Source organism: Bacillus rossius, chromosome 3, assembly GCF_032445375.1.
Source record: "Bacillus rossius redtenbacheri isolate Brsri chromosome 3, Brsri_v3, whole genome shotgun sequence".
NCBI lineage: Eukaryota > Metazoa > Arthropoda > Insecta > Phasmatodea > Bacillidae > Bacillus > Bacillus rossius.
Genome location: NC_086332.1, coordinates 21,038,230 through 21,057,735, shown reverse-complemented (window position 1 = coordinate 21,057,735; position 19,506 = coordinate 21,038,230). Strand labels below are relative to the sequence as shown.

General features: G+C 34.7%; 1 protein-coding gene across 1 annotated transcript in view; it reads left to right on the top strand.

The window, feature by feature from the left end:
* LOC134530327 (cysteine-rich protein 2-binding protein) overlaps positions 1–19,506 on the top strand; it is a 44,073-nt gene that overhangs the window by 2,646 nt on the left and 21,921 nt on the right. Inside the window, exons 4-7 of the mRNA XM_063365059.1 lie at positions 2,722–2,912; positions 4,253–4,441; positions 14,377–14,570; positions 15,221–15,464. Of these exons, the coding sequence (XP_063221129.1) occupies positions 2,722–2,912; positions 4,253–4,441; positions 14,377–14,570; positions 15,221–15,464 (818 nt within the window). The remainder of the gene's footprint in view (positions 1–2,721; positions 2,913–4,252; positions 4,442–14,376; positions 14,571–15,220; positions 15,465–19,506) is intronic.

Sequence of the window (19,506 nt, the reverse complement as noted above, 5' to 3'; positions counted from 1 at the left end):
TGGGAAGTGGTCGGGAAAAAACTGGATAAGCCTGTCATCAGAGTACACCTGGATAAGTCAAGAAGTATTCAGGGAAAAACTGGATAGGTCAGAAAAGTGTTCAAGAAAAATTCTAAGTCTGGGGAGCTTGGAAAATGTCAGTGATAACTAGGTTATCAGTAAGTGGCGAATAGGAAAGTGGTGAAGGAAAAACTGATTAATTTAGGGAAGTCTGGAAAGTCATCAGAGATAATCTGGATAAGTTGGGAAGTCTTTAGGGAAAATCTGGATAAGTCAGGGAAGTGGTCAAGAAAAACTTTTGTTAAGTCTGGAAAGTCTGAGTAAGTAAGGAAAGTGGTAAGGGAAAAGTCTGGGAAGCCTGGATAGTTGTCAGGGAAAACCTGGATAAGTAAGGAAACTGGTTGGGGATTATCTGGATAAGTCAGACAGTTGAAAACTGGTCAAGGTAGAACTTAGTAATGCCAGGGGAACAATTACTTTATTTTTTTTCTTTCTGAATGACATATATTAGCTAAACAAATTCCCTTATAACTACAAAAATTTTAACTGCAATTACAACACCTATGTTTTTAAGTTATTGGGGGTTCAGTGACATAATTATAACTGAAGATTTGGTATTAAATTGAATAAAAATATTATAAAAGAGTAACAGTTATAAAAAAAATTTAACTTAAAAACAGCGAACAGGGTTCATACACCTCCTTAATTTCATTAAAAAGATGTCAATTTTATTTTTAATCCTCAAGGGCCCTTAAATGGCTTTGAATTTCACCATTAATCCTATAAAAGTAATTAATAAACATGTTTTCCAGTCGTATAATAATTAAAAATGCATTGAATTGTTAGTATTTTGTATTAGTTATTTTGTTTTGTACTCTGGCAGGGAAGTAATGTTTCACATATTTACTTTGTGAGTTTTTTACAATGCTATTTAGCTTCTCAAATACTGTTTGTGCCTGTTGATAATAGTTAATAGTTTCAGATGGTAATAATAGTATTACTTAAGGTAAACTATGGGAACAAAATAAATGATTGATATTCAATTATTAATGAATAGCTGAAGATATTTAAATTATTAAAGGGCTCCTTAAAACCTCAATTTTTAATAATGTAAAAAGATACGCACTATGGTTGATTCTTTTATATTGTGTTATATCTATTTGGTTGATATGGCAAACATTTATTTCTTAAAATGACGTGTCTTTTTTTCTTCTGGGGAAAGTCAGGGAAAAGTGATCCTGACTTTTTGTGGCATCCTACTAAGTTTTTTCTATTAAATACGTATAAATAATTTTTCATAATAGCTATACCATTTGAAAAAGTTTAACTCTTTGCAGTTTTCCTTGTATAAGGCATAAATATTTTGGTATTTTCAAAATTTCCATAATAGATTTTCCCGTATCTTGTGACATACCTAATTTGAATTTCAGGAACATACACAGATGTTTACAATGTAACTGTGATACACTTAGTAACTAACCCAAATGTTTCACAAATGTTAATAGTACCTTTTATGAAACATTCTCTGGCAAAGTTTGGTCACCAAGTGACTGTCTTTATTTTAGAAGCAAGATAAATATATAATGTGTTACAAAAACACTCTCTTATATGCATTTTCTTTGTAAGCTGCTCAAAGAAATTGAACTGTTTTCGTGAAGAAAGTCTCACTGAGGTAGTAACTGTTTACTCTTTAAAAGCTAAATTTTTATAGAATCATTGTTTGACTGGGTTTAAAAAATATTTTTATGAATGTTTGTAGTTTGTCTTTGAGTTCAAATTGACAATCACATTAAATAACTAACACAATCTACATTGTTAAACTAGTAAAAATTCATAGTCTTCGCAAATCAAATATCTATGTGGTCAAGTTATGTAGCTTGTTTGTCTGTAATATGATGTGGGGGGGTTATTTTTTTGCTTACTAGTGTGTTCTCTGGCAAAGCTGAGTGAATCTTCAGTTTATTTATCATGCACACAGCAGATTATATGTAAACTAATAATTATCCCATGTGTACATTATTTTCATGTGGTAGTTTTCTACTTAATGACACTCACTCATCACAGCTTGTGATTTGCAAATTTTACACTGCAGTATGAGCCTGTGAAGATTGTTGCACTAACAGTCAGAAAGTAGTATAACATCAATTAGATTTGGTAATCTGATTATAAAAATATATTTTCAATTTGGAAAAATTTAACTTTGTACACAAGTGCATAATGAGAACCAATTATTTGGTATTTAATAAATATGTAATAAACTAATAAGTTATTTTACAAGTCAGAAAAATTATTTAATTTTGCCACAGCAGACAAAGAATTATTTGTAAGTATGCTTTTAAAATATTGCTTTTAATTTTTCTCTGAAATTCAATCTTTCTAAAACGTCCTCAAGTTAAACTGTAACTACATGTGACACAAGTATGTTTATCACATTTTGAGAACTTTATTACATGTCATTCCTGTGGCTTCATAAAACATTGTAGCTGGAACATTCCTGTGTGATTAAATAATTTTTTGAAGTTGGTATGATACAAGACTTTGGTAAATTTGTTCGGATATATTAACAAACACATAGCGGGTGAATTTGGGTAGGATTCAGCTGCTGCCAATGTTAAGGAACCATCCTAGTTGTCGGGAGTGATATTAGGAAAACACAGAAATTTTTCTGCGAGTCACGACCAAACAGGTGAGCTCCAAAGTCCACTGTGTGCTGTGCTGCAGACAGTAGATTGCAGCAGGACAGGAAGAAGGTGGGAGCGAAGGTTCCCGAGTCGGGCTCATCCTCTCAGGGTTCGACTTCTCCAGCATCCAGCTCGGCTAGGGACTCGAGCCTGTCTGCATTCGACGACGCCAGCAGCGTTGAGTTTGGCCTGGGAGATGTCTCCATGCCCCTCGGCCTCAAGATGTTCCAGGCAAGTGTGCATCCGTTATTAGAGTTCATAATATTGGCGATAGGTCTTGAAGGGAGCACTCACACATAAGGTGTGCAGAGCTTCAGGAGAAACACAATTTGGAAACTGCTCAAGATAACAGAGTGGTGTCTGTTTACGAAAAGCATTTAAGAATGTGCAGAGGGTAGATCAGTAGTTTGGTTTCTATATATCCTTTTTAAACTGTATTTTTAGGGGAGTAAAAAGGGCTAAATCTTGTTTTTTCAGATTAATTTTTAAGGCATGAAATGCCTGGTACAGATTCTTGAAAGCACTCAAGGGCTTTACATTACACCATAACTTAATTTGAAATACAGTGTTATGGTTACTGCTCAAATTTCATAGTTATCCTATGTACGAGTGCAGAGCCTTGTGCTTAGAGACAACAGCAGGCTAGTGTTTCACTTATCTCGCCTCACCAACACAGATACATCCCTAACTAGGCAGCCCCTTATTGTTGAATAGCTTTTATGTTACTATGCATACATCTGTTGTCATCCTATTCTTACTACAGTCTGCGCTCTACAATTAAACTATTTTTCGATTCGTTACACACAGTAATCTGACACTGATAGAGCCACTTGCATTCAGCGTTGTTTTTTATACTGGTGTTTTTTGTCGGACACGTGATATTAGAGACTTTTTAAAACAGCGAGGTTCCTGTTTGTTTATTTATTTTGCCATAGACCAGCTTATTACTATTTGTTTGAAATATAATTGTACTAGATATTAATTATTTTTTAGTATGCCCTTTAAAACTACCTCGATGTTTGATAATCTGACAACATTGTTTACCTGGCATGGCCGTGGACTCGAACATGCTGAACTATAGGACCTTAACTGAATCTTAGGGCAGCTTAAAAAGTATTTGCCCATTTGACTGGCATCAGTGTTAGTTTACTTGGCTATTATTATGTTGGAAAACTATGGTTTGCATTAAAATAGTTAAGCTGTGTCAAAATCAAAAGCACCGTAAGAAGTACCTATAATTTTTGGAAAAATACTAAACACAAAACATTCTCACTCATTAAATTCCCAACACTTGTAGCAATGTTGCCTTGCTGCTATGTGTTTTTCATAATTTGTGGGAACAGAGTTTGCTCTTCGTAGCTATTGTAATTGTGTCAAAACATATATCATCTCGAAGAGTTTGCAAACGTTTAGTCAGCAGGAAACGCAGACTAACCGGTTAAAGTGACGCCTTGCCAGTGCAAGCATGAGAGGGTGCGGTTGTGGTGGGAACGCTTGTGTTGATCCCGGTGGCCTGCCGACCGGAGTGTCCGGGACCGTGGCGAGAGCTGGGGGCGGGGGGCACGTTGCAGAACTCGTACCTGGGGCACAACGACCTGCTGCTGGAGCACCTGTTCGACGGCAGCCTCGAGGACGACTGCTCCGACGTGGACGTGGACGTTGACGTGGACGTGGAGGATAGCCGGCCGCTGAGCCTGCCCAGCTCCTCCTACAGCCGCGCCCTGTCCCAGATGGACAGCTTCCTGCTCGGCACCTACCAGGTTCCGCGTCGTACAGTCTTCAGACCTAATTTCTCCTCCCACTAGCCGAAGCAGTCTGATACACCTGTTAGGCGAGGCTTAATCTCACGTTGTTTTGTCTAGAGACGTATGAGACTGTAAAATCCAGCTAAAACGATACAATTAATGATGATGCAAACAACTCGATTCGCAGCAAGCGTGCACGATAGCACAACTTACCGCCATGGTGGTTGAACAACAACTTTTGCTACGTTTCCGGAAGCTGCAGGTGCTACCCACCTCGGCAGGCAGCCAACATGAAAAACTTGGCACTGCTAGCTAGCACTAAATTAAACACAATATTTACAAGTACAAACACACATGCCGAGTTGGTAATTTAATTTTCTTGTCTTTAATATTAATAAAAGGTTTTTTATGTGACTTTATACTGATGGCTCTCATGCAATAGTTGCTGGGTCACAGGTTTTATAGCCATGTATTTACTAAATGTTATTTTTGAGTTCTTTGACAGTGATCATGATTAGAAAAACCTGTATGACTTGGTATTATAATTATGAACACTTGGGTGACATTTTACTGCTATTTGTAGGGACAATATTTTTTTATTTTATTTTATGACCAATTTAGTTTTCAGAACAAGAGATCTGAGTGTTATTGTTTTTATTTCACACTATATCTTAATTCATAAAAATTATTGTATACGTAATTCAACATTTATGAATTATTTATTTCAACAGAATAGACTCATTTTGACTGACATTATGCATTTAAAGAATAAAGTCATTATTATTAAGCATTTTTAGAACAGCACTATCAACGTAATTAATGTAGAAAAATTTTTTAAAATGAAATAAAAGAACAAACATATTTATGTTCTTCAGTCCATGTAATTCTAATATTTTGGTACAAAATAAATGAGAAATTAATAAATAACTTTTAATGAATTTACCATGTTAAAAGATAACATTTTTGTAATTTTGAGACGAAACATAAAATGCAAGAGCGCTACCGTGATCAATTTTTAGGAAAAGCTCTCAATAAAAATTAAATAACTAACATATTGTTTGAAATTGATCCTGTAGCGTTTAACTTACATTTAAGAGAATCCTGGTTATAATCTCAGTCCATCTATCTTACTTAAATTTGCCATGATTTTCTCCTAAATCACTAGGTAAATGCTGGGAGGGTTCGTATTATAGGTAGAGCCATGATTTTATGGTGTATAAAAATAATTTTGCCATTAAAACAAGTGGATTTCATCTTTATCGTCATTTAAAATTAAAACACATGTAGGCTAATAATAAGTACATATCAAGCACAATTACGTTCATTAACTGCTTCAATATTTCATAGTAAGATACTTAAAACAACTCTACATATAATGACAATTAAACAAAAACTTCAACTAAAACATTCAATAGTTCCTTAGTTTATGAAAAAAGTTATAAATATGAAAATTAAAAGTACAGCTAAATATTTTTCAACTGCAATGTCTAAAGCCAAGTTCTTTTACTAATACATAATATGAATCAAAAATTCATTATGCAATGTTAAAATACCAAAATCATTTTAATTATATGTTCATTGTGATGTTTCTCTGAAGGCCTTTAGAGATATCTGTATATTAGGACTAAAGAATGCTTTTATTTACTTTCAAAAAAAACTATCAATAGGAACTAAATTAATATTTTTTCTTAGTAAATATAATTTCAGGTTTTTAAATGGAAGCATAAACTAAAGATATATGAAGACATTTCTATATTTTAATAGAGAAAACGAGGCAATGATGCGAATTATGCGTCATTTTGTTTTTTGCTGTACATTTCAGTGTTATGTGATGTATTGACATCCATTTCGGTGTTTGGTGATGTATTGTATTCAGTTTTACTGATACAGTAGAATCCTGCCGATGCGACCCCCCTCTGATGCGTCCATTCCGTTTATACGACCGTTTTTTGAGAAACCGTGAAAAATTTGAGCAGAGAAAGTCAGAAATTTGAGTAAAATCGGCTGAAAAACAAGTCTGTTACACTTTGTTGGGCACTATGTGTTCATGTTTATCTTGGCGAGAGCTGTACTGTAAGCAGGCAGGCATACAAAAGACGGCTAAAAATAGATACCACCCCTCTAGACTGTCCACGCGGCAGTGTCTAGCCGAGCTCGGCGCGTCCACTATCGCACGAAAAGCCGTCTCAGCTGTCATGTTATCTTACCCGCCCGCACGAAAAGCCACTGTGGTAGCTTCTGCGAGAGCATAAGAAACTCGTCCGGCCAGGCTGGCGGTAGCGGCGGCTTGACGTCATACTCGACGTGACGCTTACCTCTCCCATCCCCTGCTAATTCTTCAAGGCTCATCGCTCCCAGAGCCACAGACTATGTAAAAACACCCTCCCTTCCCTTTTCCAACTAACATTTCAACACATTCCCTCCCTTATTTCAACCTTCTGCGTGAGAAACTGTCAGCATCCTCCTCCCCTCCCACACCGCGTGCGGCAAAAGCCAGGTTGTATAGTCCATTCTTGGTAAAATAAATATTATTATGGGCTTATACGACTGTCCTTCGCCGTTAATAAATACTTTATAAGTTCAAGTTATTATGATAGAATTTGTTTATTAGTCACACAGCAGTTTCTGCTGAAAAATCACTAAAACCTCGAATTTTATTGAATAGAAAAATTTAGCAGGGCCGTAAATATATTTATTTTACTGCATAGTTACTTTTCCATCTGCATTTGAACGTGTTTTTTTTTTTTTTTTTTTTTAATTTTTTTTACGCTGTGAAGGGTTGTGGAAAAGATAATTGCTTGAGCTGTCAAAATAAACACCGCTGACGGCAAGGGCGGGAGCGCATCCTGTCGGTCTGTCGCTGTGATTATCTACTCCAAAAACATGTCACAGCATTTCCGGATAACATTGTTCTTATATCTTTCGTTTATAGCCGAATGTTTTCTACCTGATCCACACAAGTTCCTTCGCCACATTTTGAACGAAAATAACAACCAGCCGGCTAGCATAGCCGAAATCGCATGACGCGAATTCACATAGCGTGAGTATTTATCGGAACCCATTTTTCGGGGTATTAGAGTCAGAGGTGTAATATGAATTATAAAAGTTGTCTTTTTTACACCATAGACTATTTGAATATGAAATCTATGCGGACAAAGGCGATTTTTTTATGCATTTGGATTTTTTTTTTGGTGATGGGGGGGGGGGGGGTTAAAATTGACCCGAATTCTCTATTGCGACCATTCCGTATATAAGCCCGTTTTTCCGGAAACCGTGAGGGGTCACATCAGCGGGATTCTACTGTATTTTGCTTTTATTACTATTCACCTTAAAATCTTACCTCTAACTATATGCCATGGCCGATTAATTCCCTCAATTTTCCCATTTTGTAACGTGTTTTTCCACATCTATTGGCCTTGTTTTTGATAATATGTAAAATAAATAACACTTTACCTGTTATTTTAAATATCAATGTAGCTATGTTAAGTTGCACAGAAAAAACGTCATCTGGTATTATTGTAGATATTTTTCCAGACAGTGTGTCAGCGGTGATCTTCTATACACGCCAGACAAAAAGAACTTGTCTGTGCCCTCTGTAATGTCTAGGACAGTTGTATTTTCAGAGTAGAGTATATTCTAAGATAAGATGGTCTAGCTTCAATTGCTGAATATTCTGTAACTGATATTTAAGCAGTCATGTCCATAATATGCAGGCAAAATGTGTGATTCTGGCAAATAATATAAATTTTCCTGTACATTATTTAAATTAATGGACATACTTTTTATACAGCCATGCTGTTTGTGAGTTCTATTATTAAACATGAGAAAGAGAATTGTAGGGTCATGCACTGTGTTTTATCGTATAATCGTCGCACATTTTATTCTAAAATCAAGTTTGACAAGTAGGGGTGCGACGATTATGCGGGAAAAAAAAATTATTGTTGGGTAAAGTTATTCATAAAAACAAAACCCGTTCATGGAAAGTACGTTTATTTAAAAAAAAAGGTGGAGTATACAAGAGCACGCCAAACAAACTATATTAATAATTCCTTAAACAAAAACCTTTCTTCAACTTTAAATAGAAAATCCAAAATTCTAACACGAACGCAAGCCACTTGAATCTGACGTGAACTAACGTGTCGTAGTACACACTTGCCTCGAAAGAATGCGGGCTATCAAATGTAGTTAACTCGGCACTTGACAGAGAGCGCGCGTTGCATCCAATCGGCGAGATATCAATATTCGACTACGTGCGCGCGCTCCATACGGGAATCAACATAACCAAATATGAATGATGCGCCGGCTACATTTTTATAAGCAGTACGCCGCGGTAACGCAGACAATCAGATAAAGGAAATACCGTTTAAAAACGTCTTTAAAAGATAATTTACACGTCAGACAACTTTGTATTTCCGTTAATCAAATAAATAAGTGGTAATGACCGAAATTAAATTTTAGATTATACCTACACCGCGGCGACGCAGACGATCAGATAAAGGAAATAACGTTTAAAAACGTCTTTATAAGAAAATTTACACGTCAAACAACTTCGTATTTTTCCGTTAATTTATTAAGTAAGTGGTAATGACCGAATAAATATTAGATTTCTACTTTAAAATACATTGTTTTATACACAGCGCTCGGCATCTACTAGCGCACAGTGCGGCCGATGGCCCAATATGCGGCCAAAAGTAGAAAAAAAAAATTTCTAGTTAGGGTTTTTTTCATCATTGTGTTGGCTAAAGGGATCCCCTAAGAAACGGAAACCGTTCCCAGAAACGACCCTTTCCCAAAATCCCCTCCATAATGCCAGTCGGAATGTGGCCTTCGTCCGAGCGCTACGTTGTGGTGGATACAGAGGGGCAGTGGACGCTTTCTTTATGTGTGTGTGAAAGTATTTGTGATAAAGCAAATCAAGCGGAACAAAATGGAGTCAACATCTGAAGGTTAGTCAAATGTGTAGAAAAAATTTTAGTATTCAACTGTTAAATAGAAAATTATAAGAAATAGAAATATAAGTGCAGGTTTATTATTTTTTTTATTACGAAATTTTGAATTGTTAGATAAAAAAGTAATAGATTGCCGTAAAATGCTGTTTTAATTTTTATTGGAGGTTATACATAAAAGTATTATCTACTGAATAAAAAATTCAGCTGCCTTTACCTGCCTATTGAATTTGTATGCATTTTTTTCATAAATGAAGTAGGATATTCGGTTCAAGTGTTATAATAATAAACGAAAGAAATAAAGCATACAAATAAAAACATTTAGAGAAAACCGACAGAAATATACATGTATTAGCTTATATCTCACGGCTTCGCTATGGATTTTTTTTTTTACTTTATCGGCATATTTTCAATAAAATTTTTATACCAATCAATTTACACTTTTGACAAACATATTTTTTTTTGGTTAAATTTTAGAGGGAAAAAAACGAACAAATCTTTAAGGTAAAAAACAACAAATCAAGCAAACAAATGAGAGTTGTTGATTTTTCTACTCTTATTAATTATATTTTTTTACTACTTATTATTATTTTACATATATCTCGATATTATGATGGCAAATTAAACTTAAAATTAGCTTATAATTCAAGTATAGTTGTATTGTTAATTAGTTATAACCTAACAAAGGTAAACATGTCTACAGCTTTATATATTAGTATAGATAATATAATATAGAAAGAAAAAAGAATAGGTATAGAGTGAGAAAGAAAGAGGGGGAGGAGATATATGCAGTGAACAGGGGATTACTGACACAGCAAGATAATCGCCTCTACCTAGTGAATGTAATTAAATATCAATTAACTTAAAGTATTGGATTATGATTTGTTCTATAAATTTTTAAGTTATTAATTTCATCTGAGGTAAGTTATTCACATATGTTCCATGACTATCATATAACACTTATATTTGTTTGTTGTTGTTTTTTTTTTTTTTAGGTTTTAGTACTTCGACTCAATGTGGCTTTACGAGACTGCACTTTTTTAATGTCATAAAAAATATTTTAAAAGATGACATGAAAAATATTTATGCTAGAACTGAAAAATTTTTGTCCGAAGAACAAGATTCAGAATACCTTTTATCAGATGACGAGAAAGGGACGATATCAGATTTGGTGTTCAAGATGAAAACAAGATGGAATGCAAGTAGCAGAACAGAGGATATTTTCAAGAAAAAAAAATCATGATTGGCTACAGAAATCTGTTGAACTAAAGAAAAAAAGCAAAGATTTAGAAGAAAAAAAATCTGATGAAAAGAAGCTTAATTCAGGTCGGCCACAACTCAGTTTTTCAGAGTCATCTGCACAAAGTAAACGCAGGAAAACAGAAGATTTACGAGCGAAAATATCGACTGAAGCACTCATTTATTCAGCAACAAGTAAATTGAGGTCCGAAGGAAAAAGTGATTTTGCAAAAGTGGTGCGCGATATCTCAGAAGGTAGTCCTACTAAAGCTACACAGTATAGAAGATCTTTGGACTCCGCAAATACTAATCTACCTTTCACAAATGACGAAGCTTTATCATTATTTATAGAACTTGGTTTATCACAGAGTAAATATCAGCAGCTACGAAATGCTCATTTGCAGAAAAAGTCAAAGATGATTCCATCATATAAACAGCTACAGGAAGCAAAATCTAAATGTTATCCAGTTTCAGAGATTTTTATTACTGAAAATGAAGTAGAAGTGAAATTGCAACCTCTATTATATCACACAACTGAACGCATTATTCTTAATCAAATGGAAGTTATACAAACTTTATCAAAGAATATACTCGAAAATTTAACTCTAATTGGTAAGTGGGGATGCAATGGTAGTTCAGGGCACAGTGAATATAAGCAAAAGCTCAACGAAAATAGTAGTAGTGATGAAAGTGTTTTTTTTACGTCTTATGTCCCATTGCAACTTGTACACGTAGACACATTGACAAAGGAAACTACTGTAGTCTGGAAAAATCCAAGACCATCATCACCAAGATTTTGTTGACCCATTAAAATTGAATTTGCAAAAGAATCGGTGGATTTAACAAAAAAAACAACTGATTATGTAGAAGAGCAAATAAAAAATTTAAATCCATTCGAAACTACTATTAACGGAGAAAAGGTTTGTGTTAAATATATTTTAACGTTGACAATGATAGATACTAAAGTATGCAATTCATTGTCAGATACAAAATCTGCAATGCGTTGTTATCTATGCAATTGTACGTCTAAGAGTTTTAACAATATAGATAAAATGTTACACCAGGAAATTGTTACAGATCACTTAAAATTTGGTCTATCGTCTTTACATTGTTGGATTCGGTGCTTTGAATTCTTATTACATTTGTCTTACAAATTGGAAATCCTAAAATGGCAGGCTCGTTCAAAAGAAGAAAAAGAATCGGTCGAAAGAAGGAAAAAAAATATACAAGCAGCTTTTAAAACCGAAATGGGCTTGAATGTTGACAAGCCGAAAGCCGGCAGTGGAACTTCAAACGATGGTAACACTGCTCGACGTTTCTTTGAAAAATATCAAAAATCTGCACAAATAACGGGAATTGATCAAGATATTATACATCGGTTTTATATTATATTGCAAGCCATTTCATGTGGTCATGATATTAATGTGGACAATTTTCGGAAGTATTCCGTGGAATTAGCTAAAACAATCGTAAAATCATTTGATTGGTATTACATGCCTACTTTAGTTCATAAACTTTTAATTCATGGCCCAGAAATAATACAACATTCAGTGTTGCCTATCGGTCAAATGTCCGAAGATGCGCAGGAGGCCTGCAATAATTTTTTTGGAATTTATCGCTTACATTTTTCAAGAAAAAATTATCGTCAAAAAACAATGGAGGATGTTTTTAAAAGATTTTTAGTCGCATCTGATCCATACATATCCAGTTGTCGAAAGTTGCCTGTTAAACCACTCAAATCTTTGTCAACAGAAACTATTAATTTACTCTTACCTCCATTTGTAAGTGTTCAAGAAGATGAACAAAAAATTGTGGAAAGTAGCTCGGCCGATGAGTCAGGTACTGATGTAGAGGCTTACGACTCTTACGATGACAATGAAAACTTTTTCTTGTAATTAATTTTTTTTTCACAGCCTTATTTTTTACAGGGAAAATATATTATGTAAACGTAGAATTTCAGTGTATCTTATATAGTCTACTTATGCATATTATATTACAGTTGAAAACTCTTAATGTGTATATTACGATGACAATGAGAACGTTTTTTTTGTAATATTTTTTTTCAGTCTTATTTGTTTACATAGAAAGTATTATGTAATCGTATAATTTCAGTGTATCTTATGAAGTATATTTATGCATATTATATTACAGTTGAAAACTCTTAATGTGTATATTACGATGACAATGAAAATTTTTTCTATAATTTAATTTTTTAAAGCGTTTTTTTTTTTACATAGGAAATATTTGTTAACGTAGTATTTCAGTGTATCTTATACAGTCTATTTATGCATATTATATAACAGTTGAAAACTCTTAATGTGTATATTACGATGACAGTAAAAACTTTTTCTTGTAATTTTTTTTTTCAAGGCCATATATTTTTTACATAGAATATATATATTGTAAACGTAGAATAGCAGTGTATCTTATGTAGTCTATTTATGCATATTATATTACAGATGAAAACTCTTATTATGTAAGTATATTACTATGTTTAATTTTAATATTTTTTTGTATCGCCATATTATATTCTGCCAATTAAATTTTTTAATTCTGATAACGGATTCGTAATCAGTGACATGAAAAACCCCCTAATACAAAATTTCAGATCGTTCCCTTAACTTTTCGACTTTTGGCCGCATAATGTGGCCTTCGGCCGCACTGTGTAGTGGGACCAAAAACATCATGCGACGTTTACGCGAGAAGTTTTTTTATCCCAATTTTGACAGCCTAAAATATGGTTGCGACGATTATGCGCGTGCGACGAATATGCGATAATAAACAGTAGTTTCTCTCAATGTAATATTTTATGTTTATGGTAATTGAGGATACTTTATTGTTAAAAATTTGTAAAAAATTTCACATTGTGTTAATAAATATTTAATGTAAATTGGGGAACAGTTTTATATCTTTTTGTAGAAAATTCTGTATTGTAATATTCAACAAGTTTAATTTTAACCTTAAATTTTAGGATACACATAAGTAATAAAATTCTAATTTATGAAAGAGCATTGTCTTATGTGGTAAAGTAGCTACAGTTGTTCATATTTGTACTAGCCATTTGTCTAACCTTTCCCAGGTTTCATAGGTTTTAAGGCTTTGTGAACTTAAAAATTACCCATGGGAGAGTCGGTAGTTGATTTGCCCTTCTGTAAAATACTACACCTGTCAAGCTTGGAAGGTAAAAGAAACTTATGAGAAATAAAGTTATTTCAGGTTTATTTATTATGTGATATCATTATAATGTAGTGATGCCAATATCTCGAGTCTCCTTGGGTTCACTGAGTCAGTTGAGACACGCCACCACCTCACTCTGTGTCATCGGGGCCCTGATGCAGTAGTCAGCGAACAGTCGAGAGGCTGCAGGGTCGATAGTTGACCCTGTCACTAATCACCACCACCACCCCTATCCATGGTGAACAACTGCAAAGCTCATCACATTTTTTGCTAGGTTCACTTCTGTGTGGACATAGTTAGCTGCAGTCTGCAGGACTCTGCTGCCCACGTCACTTCCACAGGTTATGTTGTGACCCTGAGAGTAATTACCATATCGTGCTTGTCACTGACTAGCGCATGGTTCCTCACTTTTCACACTCTCTAGCGGGAGCAATCACAACCACCCCTGTCATCCCTACCCACTATCAGACAACACCAGTCAGTCCTGCATCCCACCCCCAACAAGGCAGTAGGCATCAGTAGCATAGCAACTAATAAAAAATGAAGTCAAGTAGGAAAGTAGAGGTAACTGGAGCCTACCACGTGCAGGATCCTTTCGAGAGCTGCAGCCTGGGACGGGGCAGCTCAGTGCTGGAGCCCCTGGACGGCGGTCCAGGCCTGGATGCTGATGTGGAGGACGTGTGTGAGGACCCGCCTGTGGTCTTCTCCAGCCCCAGCCTCATCACTGTCCGCAAAACCACGACGTGGCCGTGGGAGAAAGAGGAAAAGCCTCCTGACAACGGGTAACGCAGCCTTCCCTATCTCCATGTACTTTTTGCATTTTTTTTTACCAACTAGAATCCAATATAAGGGTTTTAAAGATTTAAAAATCTTTGGAGTATCTATAGGGGTCGTTGAAACTTTGAAATAATGTTTTGGAGTCAGAATTTAAACCTCTTTATTTCAAAATTAAATTGTATTATTAAATACAGACTAAATAGTTGAATAAAAATTTAAATATATGGTTTTTAGAATTTAAAAGTATATTTTAACACAATTATTTGTATCTCTTACCATTAATTAGTGCAGGGCTGAGAACTTGTTCCGGACAATTATTGCAACCAATAATGGAAATACCCGATTTCACAAAATCTATACTTTTTGAATTGAATATGCTTCCTAAGGTTTGAAAACATTAACAACTATGAGTTTAAAAAAAAGTGTGGTGGTCTGTGAGAAGTTTTAATATACTTAATATGCTATCTTTACGAAGTACTTCACTTTAAAGGAATGCTCATCTTAAAGTACAGTATTTATTTTCAAATCCCTGCAGGATGTTTAAAATTTATCCGCTTTGCAATTCAGTATAAAGTTCTTTCATTATTAATTACCAGAGAGTGTGGTTTCTGTGAGGTATTTGCAGTGATATTTCACCGAGGGTTGATGTTGGCAGGGGCGGGGCGCGCTGCATGCCGGCCAGCGTGTACGAGGAGCACCAGCTCCTGTCGCGGCTGCACCGGGTGCCCGAGGTGGATGCCCCTGGGCCGGTGCGCCGACTCCACCGCAAGCTGTGCGTTCGTCGCCTCAAGAGGGAGCGCGGCCTGCCCCTGTTCGACCTGGACCGCGGCGGCTACGGGAGCAGGGAGCGGCGGCCTGCTGGCGGGCCGGGGGAGACGAGGGTGCTGGACCGCTTCCAGGTGACACCCCCCCCTGCCTGGTGACCGGGCTCAGTCTCATTACCTTGTCAGGGCTACTCTTTATCAGTTGAAGACTTCTGGTGTAACTACTCACAACTAGGGACACCTGTATTTCGCGAATACATTTTGTGTCAAGGTATTTCACAAAATACTGTAGCTTTTCTCCTGTGGTTATTGGCTGAGGTCGGTGAGAGGTGTCGTCCCGCTCTTGACGGGGCCAATGAAAATGTGGTCACCGTACTGCTGCACCCTCACAATTTGCCATGACTCTTAGAAAAAGCTACAGTGTTTTGTGAAATACCTTACATGAAAAAAAATCGCGAAATACAAGTGTCCCTACTCATAACCAACTTCCTTATGTTCGTTGTATTTTTTCCAAGAACGTTGACACCAAAAAGTATAAATTGCAGATAATACCCAATGAAATGGAAATTTCGTACTTTTGATGGGTTTTGTTAGTTACTCATGATATCTTTAATTAAATCACGATAGCTATCTTGCATTTTATGTTTTGTCACAATTTTTTTTTCCTCCAGATATTCTTTTAAGGGTTATAATATAATAGTGTTGAAAGTCACACTAATATTTCTAATTATTCTTACTTCTGTGACATTTTTAAACTCTGAAATTACATTATGTAAATATCTACTGACATAATTTGTGACCAAATAACAAATGCAAAAAAGCTATTTTGATGGATTTTCAGGAATAGCTCTTCATTGACAGCAATGACAAAAAAATTAATAAACAAAGAGGTGTAAGATGGAGCTACAAGCGGGAGAAATAAAAACGAAAAGATGCCTTCTTGGATTTAAACAGTTTTTATTTAATAACGAAGGTTTATTGTTTATTATTGATAGTTGGAGTTAATTAAGGCATAACTTGTTTGTAATTTCACAGAATGCCTGCAGTTGTGTGTTTTGGGTACTACAAATACTTCCTCTTGTCAATTCATTGGCCTATAGGATTGGACTCGTTAAGAATGTTTACTAGTTTAATAATACCACTCTGTAATAGGCTCAGAAAAATCTTTGTATATTATGCTCTGTTAAGCCAGTTTTAAGTGAATTTTAATAAAATTTTCAATAATAAAAGATAAAATGTGTCATTTAAAATCATTATAGCCATTGGTTTTAATTTTTTCCTTTTAATTTACTTGCAATTTGTATTTTTTCATTGGTGAAAGTACTTACCAAAGTAATACAATATCATTAAAAAGATACCTTTGTAAGGAATCTTCTTAACTTTATATATGAGGAAATTTTTAATGAATTTCAAAGGCATGACTAAACACAACACACATACCAATGTAAATGTAATGAAATGTTGTAAATGTGGACATTTTGCTTATTTGTATTTTAAAGTTTATTTTTCATATTTTAATTTTTCGTTGCCAGTACTCCAAATTTATTCTTATTTCCTATATTTATCACTCATTAATTTTACATCACACTTTTGGTATTTTTGTTGTTGAATCATCAAATCGTCATCTCTGGGTTTTATATTATGATAAGCTCCAGTCTTGCCTCGCACAGTTCCATTCAATGTTGTATATTCGAAAATGCTTACAAGCAAGAATAAAATTACAATGCATACAAATAGAACATTATAGTGTGCTTTATTTAAAATCAATACATTTCTAAAGCATATGATTCGCCACACATTGTGGTAGGGCCGACGAGAGAGTCCCCGGCTGGCCGCTGCCCCCACGAGCACCCTTAGACTACAGTTACGTGTAACCCAAGCACATTCCCTGCATCAGGCATTTTCTACGACATTGTAGTAAAAGGTCAAGGAGGGTGTCGAACATTAGTGTTGGTATTTTTTGATGTCATTTTTTTTTTTTTCTCTTTGGTAAATGCTTGTTACTTAAAGCTTTAGCTTTAGTTCTATCTAAATTAGAATTTGGAGCAGTGATTTGTAATAATATTAATAATTGTGATAGTGTTAAAATAGAAAACATTCAAGACAAACATACAGTGCTCACCTTTTTTTTTTAGCTTCACTTTCTGAACGTTGGGTTCTTTGAGATTATCTTTTATGATTGTAATGATTATGGTTCTGAGCTTAAATACTTCCTTGAAAATTTGATTTAAGCTTTAAAATTTCCATGTTGTACCATATACCGTATTTACCCATGTACCACCCGCCCCCATGTATGACCCGCACCCCTAATTTTCAACACACACTCCAGGAAAAATTTTTTTTTTCACTATAATTAGGCGTCTGCGAGCAGAAGATTTTCACTTCGAGTCGAGCTCGAGCGAGTTTGCTAAAATACTCGCGAGTATTGAGTCGAGTTCGAGTTTTTTTTTTAAGTTTATTGCACATAAATTTACTGTGATGGAGTAATAAAATGTGAGAACTTTTGAGAAAAATATGGAAATAAAAAAAGAAACCATTATCATTGTTAGCCTACTAAATTAAAAAATTCGATATTCCTAAAGTATTTGGAATTTCTTATCTCCGCCGGTTGATTTGAAAAGAGGAAGTGAAAGAGCATAGAATAAAAGTATTTTCAGATTTTTAGCATTTTTTTTCCGCATATACCGTTACTCTACATATTTACCAAATTGTTTAACCTCAAAATTAGTGTCAAATATCTGTAACTTGTCATTAAGTTTAATCAATTTAAAGTAATAAAAATAGAAGCATTTTACTTAATTCAATTTACACTTGCAAAAAAAACTTACGCACAATAAACCTACATGGAAATTAAAGTCTTTTTCAATGTCCTGTAGTCTGAAATATGTTTACTCATGTCATCAAATGTAGAGCTGTACTGAAGAAGCCGATTTTGCCAATATTTAGTTGAATCGGCATTTCTGCCAACTTCCAATACTCTTGTTAATTTTCAACCGATATTACTGAAAAACGAAAGAGACTGCCATAACCTAAAAATCCACGAGTACCCTTTTCACTTTTCGTAGTAGTACTACATTCTTTCAGATCACATTATTTCTTAGCAACATGTGCCAACCGTACATATCAAGATTTAACATCCTTTTTTTTTCAATAATGTTCTTTAATTTTAATATGTCCTAAATAAATACATTACCATCACGGTAAATACACATCTCGGTTATTACGGCAACTATAGTGCAAATGTGGTAACTATCATGCTTCTGCAGTAGTTATGGTATCTACAAAGAATCTTTAGTTCTTTTTATGGTAATTATCTTAAGATAACTATTGGAATTGTACTGTAGTTATGGTACATCATCCATATTTCTTCGTAAGTTGTTGTTCATTTGTATTTTCTTCATATTTATATTTACGTGCGCCATTACTGGATACTGGCAGGAATTTTCATAAAAATGTTAAACGGGACTTTATATCACACATTTAATGGTGTAAATGATGAGACCCCGGACAATTTAAATGCTTTTTATAGTAAAATGCGGGAAATGTTTCCGCATAAGGCGGGAAATACTTCCGCATAAAGGAGGAAAGTGATACATTAATGCTATGCGGAAAATTATAGAAGTAAAAAAAATTAATCACGGAAATTCGTAAATCCCGGGTACGTAAAAATGATGTGTTCATGTATACGGTCGATCATGTTACATTATAAAGTAAAGGATAATAGTGTTGTAAGACTTTTATTCCGATATAATGAGAGTTTTTTTTCTATAGGTACAGTGCAAGAAAAGCTCGCTCGAATTTCGAGTTGTTGAAAAGCCACGAGCTCGAGTTCGAGTATTACTAAAAAACTCGACTCGAAACTCGAATTTCGAGTACTCGCAGGTGTCTAACTATAATGTCATTTACATGTGCCAGCATAAATAGGGAAAAAGAGTCTGTCATTGTAACAACAAAGTAAACACAGAATTTTATTAACATAAATTTTATTAACATAAATGCATGGAATATTAAGGAAAAACCAGTAATATTCAATTGCTAAAACAACAGACGTCAATTTGGTGAAATAAATTTTAAAATGTTCGTATGCAATAAAAACGATCGTCAACTGTTCAGTCCGTTTCAACATCCTGCAAAGAAAAATAAAGATCGTAGTGTTAACAAACTCATTCATAAAACC